This window comes from Corvus moneduloides, chromosome 10 (assembly GCF_009650955.1).
Source record: "Corvus moneduloides isolate bCorMon1 chromosome 10, bCorMon1.pri, whole genome shotgun sequence".
Taxonomy (NCBI): Eukaryota; Metazoa; Chordata; class Aves; order Passeriformes; family Corvidae; genus Corvus; species Corvus moneduloides.
The window spans coordinates 27,028,760-27,043,308 of record NC_045485.1 but is presented as its reverse complement, the minus strand read 5'-3'; the positions used below and the strand labels follow the sequence as shown (position 1 = coordinate 27,043,308).

General features: G+C 49.2%; 1 protein-coding gene across 6 annotated transcripts in view; it reads right to left on the bottom strand.

Annotated features, from left to right (window-relative positions):
* Positions 1–14,549, bottom strand: part of PLCH1 (phospholipase C eta 1) — a 57,916-nt gene that overhangs the window by 33,114 nt on the left and 10,253 nt on the right. For 4 of the 6 annotated variants that reach the window (XM_032119921.1, XM_032119925.1, XM_032119931.1 and 1 more), the window contains exon 2: positions 13,773–13,890. In XM_032119921.1, coding sequence (XP_031975812.1) covers positions 13,773–13,851 — 79 coding nt within the window. In that variant the 5' untranslated portion in view covers positions 13,852–13,890. Of the gene's footprint in view, positions 1–6,238; positions 6,707–13,772; positions 13,891–14,087; positions 14,169–14,549 lie in introns of those variants that run through there. The other 2 variants (XM_032119922.1, XM_032119926.1) reach the window with 2 other exon arrangements.

Here is a 14,549-nt window from a genome sequence, read left to right as displayed (position 1 = left end):
TGTGGATGTGCCCCTTGAGGAGAAAGTTTAGTGGTGAACACTGTTGTGGTGCTGGGCTGATGGTTGGACTTCATGATCTGAAAGGTCCTTTCCAAACAAGCCTCCACCCCTGCACAGAGACCAGCACATAACTGAACTGTCCCAATCCCCGTAGTGAAGATAGTCTGGATCCAACCAAACCCCAAAGCAAACCCCAGAACCCCACAACGCCCTCAAGCTGCTCTCACCTCCCAGTTCTGCATCATTTACTCATCCTGAGCACTAAGTTTGCCCTTCCAGTAATGCCATTTAAAGCCATTTTCTCCCAAGGTCCACCCCCAGAGAGCACATTTTATCTAAATCCCACAGAACAGCACTAATATCCAGCACACCACTGATGTCATCAGGTTGCTGATTGTTGGGGTGTTACATAACAGCCAAAAAGCCCAGGGGCAGAGAGGGCAGATGCAGGTCTGGGGCAATCCACGGCCCCAGGCAGGGTTGGTTTAAATAGCCACAACTCCTATTTTATACCAGATTTTAATTTGCTTTGCAGCAGCTCCTCCAGCCTCATGGAATTTCACATTAAGCTTCTTACAGTGGATTTAATGGTAATCTCTGGGAAGTCCATGGACATGAGATAGACAATCTCTCACACTTCTGCAAATCTCAAGAAACCCTCGAGGAAGTCACACAGCACCAGCAGAGACACCAGAGGCTGAAAAGGGCATGGGCAATTCATCTCAGCCCTGGAGATGCACAGCATCAAAACAAGGAAACAAACACAAGCTGAGACTACTCGAAACAGCTGTGAATGGTGTCTAAGCAAAGGAAATCCCTAACTCTGGGAAGTAGCTCATGCTTGTAAAGTCACTAAATAATATGCAAACAAAAAAGGGGTGAAGCTTAAGAACAAAACCATACACTACCCAGAACGGAGAAACAACCCTAAGCACAACCAAAACTTATCAGCACGTTTCAGCTTTTTGTAGATCTGGTAACTGTCTGGTGGCATCTTTTTTTCTTTCAAAAATTCCAAAACAAAACCAAAAACTTGGGAGCAGCAGCTCGTAGAAGTCACGTCTGAGTAACACATATTTCACGGAACTGCTCTTTCAGCCTCCCCTATTGACATTGCAGGTCAATGCTTCCAGGATGACCAATAACTCATCTTATTTTCTCATTACAAGTGAAAGGTTTCTGCTCTTCGCCTCCTCAAGCTGATCCTTGACAACCTTTAGTTATTCTTGCCATGGGAGAATCCAGAGTCTCCTCCCAGACTGAAGCCCCCTCCTCTTTTGCTCTTACAGATCAGAAAGGAACCAGAAACATCCAAACAAAAACTTGGCACTACAGTATAATCCCAAAAGAGCCTGAATGATCCTTAATCACAAGCTTTGTTCCCTCACTGAGGCTTCACAGAGCACTGCGCAATGCAGAAATGTCCTGCCAGGACAGCGCCCCTTTTACAGGGGCTGTGCTCCCCTGTTGGAGACCATAAATAATGCAAGTTTTCCACCCCTGCCCAAGGACCCCTCCTTCTGCCAGCTCAGCAAAGTTCCACTTACTATCTTCAAACAATTAGCCCAGGTTTCATCCTTTCTTCAGAAACAACTCCACCAGAGCTGTCCAGAGCTGCCCACCAGTGAGAGCCCTGGTGCCACTGCAACACAGCATCGCTGAGGACTGTGAGTTTTCCATTAGGATGGTGGAATTAGTCCTTTGTCAACACTGAACAGCACAATCATTTAAGCACAGACATGGCAAATTGCCAAAGCACATTGTCACATCAATGGGGTGAACAAGGAACACAGATTTATTAAGCAAACACAGTTAAGTTTGCACATCCTAATCCTCTTTCTTTCTCGAGGATCCCTCAGCAGGGGGGGCACAGCAGTTGATTATGACACTACAGAGCATGTGGAAAAAGCAGGAGGTGGAAGAGAAGGAGGAGGAGAGTTTCCACTGCCCCTGCCAAGGGGAAGATGAGCACACAGGTGTGTAGTGTCACTGTGCCAGATCGGGGTGGCTTTCAGGACAAGCAGCACCCTCCCCCTGTGTGACCATGACATGGAGCACCAGGCACCATCCCGAGGGTCTGTGTCCATGTCCCCGTAGGAAACCCTGGGGGCTCCCCCAGCCAGGCAAGCTCTGCTCGGGAGGGCAATCCCTCCTCGCTGCAGCTGAGTCACCTCTGCAGTGCCAAGACAGGGGTTCCTCCTTTGAGGCCTCACAACTGGCAGAGCAGTCTGAAAGGCATCCCAGGAGCCATGCCTCTGGATGCAGAGGTGGAGAACAGTAAGCCACGAGCTCCTTCTCTGCCAGAATCCCATACTGCCCTCTAAAACAATCAGTAAGTACATAAATAAGGATCATAAAGCTGTGCACCAGACCTTGTTCTCAGCCTGCCTGTGTTGTATGATACAGCAAATACAATTCCCACCACAATATACTGAGCTAGGGCAAGACCCCCTCATTCACCACACCCCCCTTTATATGTCACACCTCCCACTTCACCAATTTAACAAAAGATAGGCAAAAACCACCCCCACCAGAAGACCCTTCCTAAAGCTTGCTCCTGTGCCCACACAGAGACATGCAGAGGATGAACTGTCCCAGCCTCGGTGCAAGCAGTCAATTGTGATGTCTGCACATTTATCAGCAAACAGCCGTGTGTGACAGCAGCCTCGGCCCCTGTCCAGCACCACGACCTTCGGAGGGGAGCGAACGACAGGGCACAGGAACAGCTGGAAGAGGGATCCAGTCCCCAGGGCCTGGAGCCAGGCTGGAGGGAGCACTGCTTCCCTGCAGGCTACCAAACAAAGCCACACCTGGGGCTGGGCTAGAGAGTAGGAAGAAGGGGAAAAAAGCAGAGTAGAATGGAAGGTGAAGTTAATTAACCTTTAAAAGCAATGAATGGAGACTGCAGTGCAACAGATGATATGAACTAATTTATTCACACTCCTCAGAAATAGTCGTTTTCTAAAGAAACACGTTTATCTATTCTATTTTAAATTACCTCGGTGCAAGTCACCGACAGTGAGTCATCTGTGGGCAAACAATGAACTGACAGTCTCAAACACCAAAGTGATCTTATTACTGAAAATGATGCTGTTTTGTGCATCTGAGTTTCAAGCTGATCAATGTTTCTATTGGTAACATGGGAACACCTCTGAGCCCATTCTCTGCTGTGCTGGTATCGATAACCTGCCACAGCACAGGCTCGAGCTCCCTGCCCCACAGCCGGGTTTGCTGGCACTCCCAGGGAAAAGCCAGCTTGGGGCTCCTCACAACTCCCAGTTCAGTCATGCAAGGAGCACACGGAGCAGCACATGCTCCTCCGAGGCACGAGCTTCTGAGGAAAGAGAAAAAGCCAGCACACACACCTCCTGCAGCAAGCTCAGTGCTGGACAGAGCTGGGAAGGTTTCTTCCAGCACATTCTGGTCACCAGCCCCTGGTGTCCCCAAGCTGCTGTGTGCCACCACAGTGCCAGCGCTGACCCCAACACGGACTGGGCCAGCTCAGTCTCCAGCAAAGCACTGAAGGAGTTACCTCAACAGTTCTAATCTATGCCCCAGAGTTTTGGAAAGACAACAGTTCTTCAGCAAACAGCAACAACATTTCCCCCTCACACCACGGCAGTGTTCTGTAGATTTATTGAAAAAAGAGTAGATTTCATTCATAAGCACCAAAAACCACGAACACTAAGTAGTTAAGCAAGCACATAACCTTGTTATTACCTGGCCAGCCACATCCTGTACAGATCTGATCAGATACTGCCCCTGGAGCCATCAGCATCCAGCTCCAGCACCCTCGGAACCCGCAGCACGGCCATGGCAGGGACACTTTGTGGTGTCCCACCTTGACACACCAGTCAGGTGGCACTCAGGGCAACACTGGGCAGCCTCTTCAGGACATGCCAAACCACCTCGAGGCTTTCAACGTGACAAAGCTGCCATGTGCACGTGCTAACTTACTGTGAGTACATTTATTGCCAAGACAGATTTAAGCTGTTATTGGAATGAACCCTGTGGATGACCCAGAGTTCTTCCCAGAAGGAGATGGATGCCTTCCATATCCACTCAGACCAGTCTGCTGTTCCAGGCTAATTCCTTTACATATCAGTATTCCAGAGTCTACATTCAGTGCCTGTTTTACAGGTGCTTGGACAGCTGCAGGCACAGGAGTCCCAAAGCAGCACCAATAAGGGCATTAAACAAGCCACTGCTGTAGTCCCTGGGTGAGGGAACGAGCCCTGACGGAGCTGACGGCTGTTCCTCAGCCCGGCCGTGCCAGCTGCATCCCTGGTGTTCTGAGAAAACCAAGCACCACGACCCACAGCCAAAGGCCCAGCCCCAAGGGAGGTGTGTGCCCCATGTCCCAGTGCTGATCCCACTCCCAGCTCCAGCGTTTCCCACTCGCAGTGGCCACAGCCACCCAGGAAGTTACGGCTGAGCTGCTGGAGCTGCTGCTTCCCGCGGGCGCTCATCGGGGCCGGGTATCCCTTTCTCCAGGGTTATCCCACGGGCACCCTTTGGCACACCAGCCATGCAGGGTGATTGGTGTCCCAGCCAGCCTGGAAAACGGGGCTCACTCACCCTGCCTGCTTCCACCATCCAGTATGGGAACACACTCCTGGTGGTACAGAGCCACTGCGAGGGCTGCGCCCGCGATGGGTCACCTCGGAGCCTGGCCACGACCCCACCTCCGAGCGGCCAAACCTCGGTGCCAGAGACACCCCGGGACACCCACTCACTGCTCTGCAGCCCTCACTGGCCTCCCCACACAGAGATGGCACTGCCACAACCAAGGATGGCCAACTGGAATTTGGCCTTGCTATTACATCTGGGTAAGGAAGGGACTGCAGAATAACCTCTAGCAGAATTCTACCCTCAGCCGAGTTCTCCGGTGTGGAATGTGCTTATCTACACATACACTGCCACAAGATTCAGAACTTGAACCTGATGCTTTCCTTGCAGGCCTGTTCCCAAGCCCTCCAGGAGAGCTGGCTGCTGTGAATTATTAAATGGGGCCATATCCATTACCTCCTCCACCTCGGAAGGCAGATGGAGTAACACCTGCCCTTCTTTAACCATGGCCACCAAAGCTCCATGGAGAGCTCTGGGTACCCAACACCTGTGAGAGTGTTTGGCACTGCAGCTCAGCAGCTCCAGCACAGGCAGCCCTCCCTGCAGGGCATCCACAAATAACTCACTTTTGCCCAAAATAGGCTGTTTCTTGTACAATAGCTCTGTCTATTCCCAGTAACTTTCTCTAGATAAAAAATATCCAGTAAAATCAACCATGACAGATACAAAGAATAAAGAGCATTTTTTTTCCCACCAACACTGCCCTGAAATTTTTTTAGCATCTTATAATGGGCAAGATGATATTTCAAAGTATGATCCATGACTTTTGGTGGCTTTATTTTAGATTAGTTTGTTTGATTTTAAATTACATATAATCTTGTCACAAAAATGTCTTCTGAACTACCTAATTCTGGCAAAAAGCTCTTTGCTAAATGTATTTTCTATGTGTTTTCTTTAAAAGAACATAATCCAACATCCCTAACGATGAGCAAAATACAAAAATTAACTTTAATCTACCATGATTTCTCCTTCTCACTACAGCATTTACTCTCTATCCACTTAGAGGCTTAAGCTAATTGCCACTTTCCATTCAGCACTGACTTAAACTGAACAAAATTGGACATTATAAACTACAAGATACTGAAGAAAGTTATTCAAGATGTCTTCCTTTCTTGTACTATCTCCTGCAATTCTTGAAAAGGCATCTTTCATCCAATGCTTTCAGTCAAATTTTACACATCACTTGCAAATGTGTTATACTATTTATAAGTGCTACTAGAAAAAAAAAATCAACAAGCTCTTCTCCACTGAAAGCCACAGCAAAATTCCCAACAGATGAAAAGGTCAAGAATGTTTTTATTCAAGGCAAACACATTTGTAGTAATTTAAGCTAACACAGAAGTGCAGTTTTTCCTCATCATAAGAGCAGTATCTCAAATACAAGATACATGTTTTCATGGAGAAATGTGCTTTCAAGTCAATATAAACCCACCAGGTTTTCTTGTTAAACATTCAGGAATAGATACACATTTGTTATACCAACAATGTCCACACAAACACTGTATACAACTTACCAATCACAAGGGTTAAGTTACCTGATTTTTCTATAAGCATTTCCAGAAATGTTATGAGCTCGTCCTATGGCAATTCCAAACTCAAACATCCTTACCTTTTTCTGGACTTAAATTTTTATATACTTCCAGGTCTGCCATTAAATTTGTAACTCGTACATTATTGGCAAGCAGAATGGAAATTCTCCCTTCAGGAAAGGCTCCGTTTCATCTTCATGTCTTCAGAGCCAACACATTTGGAAAGCAATCCTTGGAAGTACAGCCGAGCGCTGCTCCTCAGGATGAGCGAGGAAACCTCAGTGAGCCATAGCACAGATGCAGAGGCGAGAGCAGATAACTTCGCTCACGCCCGAGGAGCGCAGGCTGGGAGGGAGCCGGCAGCATCTGCTCGTGCAGCGGCTGCGGAGCGGCGCTGCTCCCGTGTCCCCGCACGGCGCTCCGGGCACGGGAGCGCTCCGGGCACCGCAGGCGCTCCGGGCACCGGGAAGCGCTGCTCGGCCCCGGGAAGCGCAGGGAAATCCCACGGGCAGCAGCGGGGCGGCTGGGCGGGCAGGGATTACCACACTCCAGCTAAGGAGCGGCAGAGCGACGCAGGCTGGATGCAGGAGGGGAAATCCAGCCCCAGTCTAGAGTAACCCCCCGCATCTGCAGCCAGGGGTTCTGCGAGCGGGAGGGGAGAATCCCTATGCCTTTGCCCTGGGTCTGTGCCCAGTGGGATGAGAGACAAGATCCAAGAGGAGCTGACATGTTCTACTTCCTGAGAAATCATTATTGCTTAGCTGTTGCTAACATAACCTTCCCACAGCCCCCACAACAGAGCTCAGCACACGGCAGGGTATCCATGGCCTATGTCCAGCACCCTGGAATGTGAAACAAGGCCCCAGACCCAGGGCAGGATCTCTTGGCTGCTCCCAGCTGTGGTTCTAATGGCACTCTCAGGCTGGGATGGCAGGAGGTGGCACAAGTCCCACTCTGAGAAGTGAACGCGGCCACGGCGTTACCCCAGCTCTGGTTCCCACCTCAGCTCACCACATTCATGGCTGAAATCACCTCGCTGAAGCCTCTAGACAGTTACCAATGTGTGTACATTGAAATGACCTGATGTGCTATAGCTGCAATTCAACAACAAAAAATAAACTGTCACTGCTGTATAGTTTAATTATTGTTATATCAGATTGCACCTGATAATGTGTTAAATGCAAATTACTCACACTCCTACCATTCTATTAATTATAAGACAAGCTATACACAAGCACCTTCAACACCACAGCTGCTCTGTAAGAAACCTTACACAATCACCAAAATATTTTTCATTATTTTGTCTTCAAAATAGACTTCATTTTAAAACCAGACATACCTAAAGGCTACATGCCTTTAGAAATTCAAGCATGTTATATAGAAGAACATGACAGCAGACAAATGAAGACTTTATGTAATTCAGATGACATGTGCCAAATGGTATATCTGTAGGTTTATTCAACTTAAAAAAAATAATAAAATCAATCCCCATGACAACTCCTCAGTGCCAAGCCAGGTTTTGCATCTAATCCCAAACCCTATTGGTTTGCTTGGCTTTTCCTGGCTCCCAGGGGTCACAGGCTCCTGCTGGGAATGCTCTGCAGAGCCACAGCACACACCCTTCTAACAGTCTCAGAGGTAACAGGTGACAAACAAGCTTTCTGAACAAAAAATTCATTTTCCTTTACCTGTAGTTGACTGCCATCGATGATCACCATAAGACAAGATCTTTTCAACCACCACTGCTGTCCCATGGGTATTGCAGAGTCCCAAGCTAAGGTTTGGCAGGAAAGGTAACAGCCTCACCTCCACTCCTGTTTTTCCTACTTAGGTTTTCTGCCCACACCTCACAAGGCTCAGATTACTGGAGAGAGACACAACCCTGCAAGTTCTACTGCAAAACATCCATTTTCCAATAAATGAGAATATGATTTAACTAACAGTTTGGAAATTACAGCATCAGAGGCAGGTTCATTTTCTAGCTCATTGGGTTTTCCTTTATCACTGTCAAAATAGCTGAAAACCAGTACAAAGCTAATTCTGCTAAATAGCAAGAAAAGCTGATTAGAGAACTAACACCTCTTACAGGGAATAGATAATGAAATAAGGAGATAACAACATCTTCATAATCATCATCCAAGTGTAATCCTAGACCTATACTGTGAGACAACCTCCTTGTGAAAAGTCAGTCAGCAATGAATAAAACTTTGTATCAGCTGCATGGAAAACTTATCATTTTTATCAGATTTAAGCTTTTATCAACTCATTTATCATTAATGAAGACATGGTTCTATGGAAAGCTGAGAAACACAAAAATGGAAGAGGAAAAATACTAAGCATTAGAACTCAACCATTGTCTGGAGACAGATCCCACATGAGACTCCTTTCATGAGCAGATCCAAGACAGTTCTTGAACAAAACAGAGAGAGTTTTTTCAGGCATTTTAGGCCCTTCTTTAACCTAAGTGGACTTTAGTACATTAATTCCTTAATGCTCTCCTTGCAAACACATTTTCATTTACATCTGTTTGTCTGAAGGAATGAATTGTGGATATTTCACCACGTAAATCAGAATATGATCCAAAACACAAATTCCTGCACTACTAACTCATTCTGCTTTCCCAGCATCATTATGAAACTCCAGCTGAAGCTACTCTGGAGATAAAAGGCTGAATCCTGCAGCCCACATCTGGCATCTGTAGCTGTGCCCCCAGCCTTGCACGAGGCTTCAGCAGAGCTAATTATAAAGCACTGCCCATCAGCAAACATCAGGCCTGAAGGATTTGTGCAATTTGGCAAAGCTCTAGGACTGCTCCCCCAAAACTCTTGTGCTCCAATAACCAAAATAGACCATTTGACTGCATAAAAAGGACAACAGAAGGCATTTTATGTCCTCACTGCACAAAAGTCCAAGGTCACTGAAGCAAGGAAAGGTTCTCCGTGGTTTCCTCAGCAGGATGTTGGACAGCCAGAGCCACCAGGATGTGCCCAACATGACTTAAGGACCTGTGTCCTGTCAGGCTCAGCCCCCACTCACACCTTCCAGGCAATTCCCTTTCCAAGGTGGAGCAATGGAGCAACACAACCTGCTCCATCTGTGACAGCCTGAATTCCTGCTTCCCTCCAACCTGAGGGTTCACACCAACCACCACAAGTTTTGGAGTTAATTCCCACAGATGGTCACAAGCATGAACGAATTCCAAAATTCTTATGGAAAAAATAAAACTATCACATGCAATGATAAAAACTGCAATTATCTAGATGCAGTTTTGGCTGGGGAAGTACTTGCCTTGCTGACTGGGAGGCACTGGGAGCCACAGGAAGGGCTGCTCCATACACTTTGGGGTTTTTTTTCCCTTTATACTTTTAGCCCCGACCATCTAGTAGCAAAGCAGATGAATGTTTGCTCACAGCCATTCCTACATTGTTATTGCCAGCAAACAAACAAAACATGATGCACATTTACAGCTTAAAGCCCCTTCAAAAATAAAAAAAAGATCTCTTCTTCCACGCCTAGAGGGATGCTGTACTTTGTATTTTGGAACTGCTTGCAAGAGGAAGAAAAAGGAAAGTGGGTTCATCAAATCCTCGAGGCTATTCCAAACACTCTAATTGCTTGTCTTCTCCGTTCTGCAGAAACTGCTAAAACAGCTCACCCGCAGCCCCGTGTCTGGGCTGTTATTCTCTGTGTGCACACACACTGCTGTATCTCGCTGCTGATGCTGATGAAGAAAACTGACATTTTTGCTTCTGGGAAGATAAGACTCCCCAGAGTACAAGGCACAGCAGCAACCTCCACTTCTGTAACCAAAAATTTGAGACATAAACAGATAATAATTTTAATATCCTGCAAATGCAGCCATTAGCAGCTTTTCCTAATAAAATTATAAAATGATGAGAAAGCCTTGGGCAATGTGGATGCACACCAGTTCATTACACACATGAATGTCAGTCATTATTTAAAGACAACCCATCAGAGCCCCATGGAAAGCCCCACAACTGTGTATCAATACTTCTTGTCTAACAACATGCAAGTGTCTCAAAGCATCATTAGAACCTGGTAGAGAGCAGCCTGATCCACGTACAGCAGCATTCTCCTGAATGGAATGGGAGCACTGCTGTTTGTATTTGAAGTTCACTGGACACAGGCATTGAATTGGGACCACAGACAGTGTTCCAAGCCTTATTTCCCATTACTCAATACACTGCTTACTAATCACATTTACAACTTCAGAGCAAGAGCACAAATACAATGCTGTAACAGTTTTTCCAAAACTAGTCAATCTCCCACTCAAAGTACCTCAGTTTTTCCTGTGCCTGTTTTATACACTCGTGGACAACTTTCAACTTGCTCTTGTGCCAACTTGCCCCATCAGTTCAAATAAGCCTTTTCCTCCCTGAGCTTTCTCTTTGCAATGCACTCAGAGCCAGCAGTCACATCCCTTCTCAGTCTTTGATTTCCCAAGCTAAACAAATCTCATCTCCATTTCTGTAGCCCTTCTCTCTGTTCCTGAGCTCCCCCTGCTCAAACACTGCTGCCCAGAACTGCATTTGGCTGGGCCTTGACGCACCACCACCTTCATCTTACTCCTGAACACTCAAAATTCCACCTTCCTTTGCCTGATTACAGAATCAGAGTGCTTTGGGTTGGAGGGACCTTAAAACTCATCTTCTTCCACCCCTGTCATGGGCAGGGACACCCTCCGCTATCCCAGGGTGCTCCAAGCCCCCTCCAGCCTTGAGCACATCCAGGGATGTGACATCCCACACTAATGCATCCCACGGGGCAGGTGCCATCCTCCTGCTGCAGGGGCACTACACTGCAACAGGGCTGCAGGCTCAGTGGGGTGTTTCTGGTGCAAGCTCAGCCTTTTTTCCTTTTCTGGGGGGAGGTTTGGTTTTTTTGGGGGGTTTTGTTGGTGGTTTTTTGGTCAGCTTTTGGTTTTTTTACACAAAAAAATTAAACCACTCCCAATAAACACAGAACTTCAGCGTTTTTATTTATGCAGTCCACGAGTTCTTGCATTTGAACTCCTCAGCGGGAGGTGAACAAATGAAACATCATCTGCTCAGGTGCTTAAAGCAAAGCAGGTGCCACAAGGGTGTGAAACAAACACCAGAGAGGAGCACAGCTGGGCAGCAAAATTCCTCTTGTGCACCTCTGCAGACACTTCCAGTCCTTCTAAAGATACTCCCAGGCTTTTTAAGAACACCAGCCGACCCCGTGGGATACTTTCACCTGGCTTGCACCCGAGGTGCAGCAGTTCCTTCAGCTCACAGGTTCGATTCCAGACAGCCCTGAGGCAACTGAACAGTCCCACTGCTCCCAGTGAAAGGGTGCACTTGGATAATAGGAGCAGCCTGAATTATCAGCACAGCCCTGGAGGAACCCAGCTCCTCTGGAGCATCAGAACACCATGCTAATTCCTGGAACATGCACACATCCTCACACCACGCTGTGGGAACTGTCACCTCTGTCACTGTCCCACAGGGACTTCAGCCCCCTCAGTACACTCAGAGGGAAAGGAACTGTCTCTGCAGTGTCTTGTTTAGGTTAAGGGAGACAAATGGGAAGCCCTGATGGATTCTGTCAGGGAAAAATAGTTAATCTTATCTGGTCATGAATCAAAGATAAAAAAACTAAACCGTGAAATCTTTCTGGTCTAGGATTCCTGCTAATTATGCCTTGAGCTGTAGATGATTATCACTTTGCAGACTCATCTCTCAATAGCTGGTCATGGATTACTGGACTCTGTGCTGATGGATCATTATCCAGCCTTTACACCATCAGCAGGGTAAAGACATGGTGCTGCTCTATGATGAAATACCACCTCAGGTCACAGAGCATGGACCAGACTCTTCTTTCACTATTCTGGAGTAGCAGAGCTGCAAATACAGATCTGTGTAGCTGCTCCAGTTACACACTGGTGCAGGAGAGCAGGGAGCTGCCTGGGGAGAACAGGGATTAACAGGCATTTCACAAAACACTGCCACAAGTGCTCGGGGCACCTGGGTGAACACAGCCCTTCCACAAGGTCAGAGGGAACTCTGAAGGAACATGACCCCACCAAAACCAGTGGGACCACACGAGTGGCCTGATAAATCCCAGGAATGAATCCATTTCATTGGAGAAGCAGAATGGTTGTGCCTGGAGATGACAGCACTTTCCCTCTAACACAAGTCCCAAATGCAGCACACACATGAATTAATGTGACAACACCACTGTCAGACTTACTTACAGAAAGTTATTAACATTCTTCTGGTGTCCCAAATAGAACTAGAAGTGCCCATGGGCAAGGAAAAAAGCAGTACAGGGAAAAATGGGGCTCTCTCTGAATTGGCTTTCATTAGGAAGATTCACAGACTGACAAACGATTAATTCTCCCACTAAGCCATTAACTTCATCGATGGTGACATAACCACAGTGACAAAAATGCAGACACAGTTTGTTTTACAGTGGGCTGCAAACCTCTCCAGTCCTAACAAACACATTGAAATGGAGATGTACGCTCTCTAGGGAAAAAAATTACCTTTGCTTTGAATGAGACGAGTATTTCTATCTTCAATTCATAGCCATTCTGTGCTGCTGTTATTAATAGTGCCATAAATCTGCCCTAAAGTGATGGGTTTTAATTACTGACCTCAAAGGGAATAGAGAATACAAGATGTGGGCCTCTCAGAACAGCATTAGGAAGTCACTCCCTCAGCAGACAGGGGTCCAGCTGTCTGATTAGATGAGACCTGCTGGAGCCCCCGAGCCCGTGTCATCCAAAGCAAAACCAGCACCGATCCCCAGAGCAGCTCTGTCCCCAGCTGTGCTGCAGCTGCTGCTCCTCTGCAGGGTTCGGTGCTTCAGGCAGCACCGCAGCCGAACTTAAGGAGGGGGAGGGCTCCCAGCCAGTCCCCTCCGTCTGCCCGGGAATACCGTGCGCTACGGGAGGGGCGAGCGGCGGCAGCACGGGGTGGGACCCAGGGGTCGGTCGGACCGCGGTGGGTCCGTCACTGACAGCCCCGGGGGGGACCCGGCCCCGGGGGGGCGATCGGGGGGAGCCGGCCCCGGCCGCACCGGGGGCGGCGATCGGGATCGGGGGGAGCCGGCCCCGGCCGCACCGGGGGCGGGGATCGGGGGGAGCCGGCCCCGGCCGCACCGGGGGCGGGGATCGGGATCGGGGGGAGCCGGCCCCGGCCGCACCGGGGGCGGGGATCGGGGGGAGCCGGCCCCGGCCGCACCGGGGGCGGGGATCGGGATCGGGGGGAGCCGGCCCCGGCCGCACCGGGGCGGGGATCGGGGGGAGCCGGCCCCGGCCGCCCCGGGGGCGGGGATCGGGGGGAGCCGGCCCCGGCCGCACCGGGGCGGCGGTCCCGGAGCGCCCCCTGGCGCCCCCGCCGCAGCCCCGCCTGCCCCCGCACTAGCGCGGGTCCCGCACGCCCCGAGCGCCGCCCGGCAGAGCCCCCGCTCGGTGCGGGCACGGCCGAGGCTCGGCCCCCAGCACGGCGGGCTGAGCGGCCCGGGAGCAGCGGCCCCAGGGAGACACAGGCGCGGACAGACAATGTCCGGGCCCGCGGGCCGCAGGAAACACAAACAGCGACAGTGCAGAGTAAGTCTGCAGCTCACCGTGGAACACGCCGTTGTCCGCTAGGAAGTGCCTGCAGTACTGCAGGCAGCTCTTCTTATCCAGACTCCAGTAACTCATCCTGAGGCCGCTTCCCGCTCACCATCAAAGGCTCTGACCCTGCAAGGGAAACGAGAACTGGTCAGTGGGACTTAATTTACAAAAAATGCCCAACTACTGCAAGCACTGTAGTTATTTGAGCCCTTTATGCAAAATGGTTGATTGGCTTCATGCAAAGATGACAACAAATGTCGTTCTTCGCTCTCCAAACATGCCCATCTCCATGGACATCCAGGCAAAGGGCATGGACACATCACCTGGACAGAGCCAGAACTGGACTGCACTGGTGCCACCAGCCAGCAAGTCCCAGGCTGCTGCAGGGAGCCTGGCTGTGCCCGCAATGGGCACCTCTGTCACTGTCACCCCCCCAGCCACTGCAGGCCACTGTGGGGCCTGGAGAGACGATCAATTTAATCCATTCAGTGATGCTGTCCCATATTTAACAAGCTACAGGCACATCCGACAACACCACAAAACTATAAATCCTCCCCAAGAGAAGGTTACCGTAATTAAAAAGGTGACTCAAAGGTAATCACCCCCTGATTTCAAGACCAGAGCAGAGTTATGAGCACTCAGGGTCCCTGTGCCCGTGCCCTTGCCCTTGGCAGACATTGCCCTGTGGCACTTGGGATGAACTCGCCCATGGACAGACAGTTTGAGCCTGAGGAAGAGCAGTTACATAAACCACCCAAAATTAACACTTATGGTTACAAGCAGAC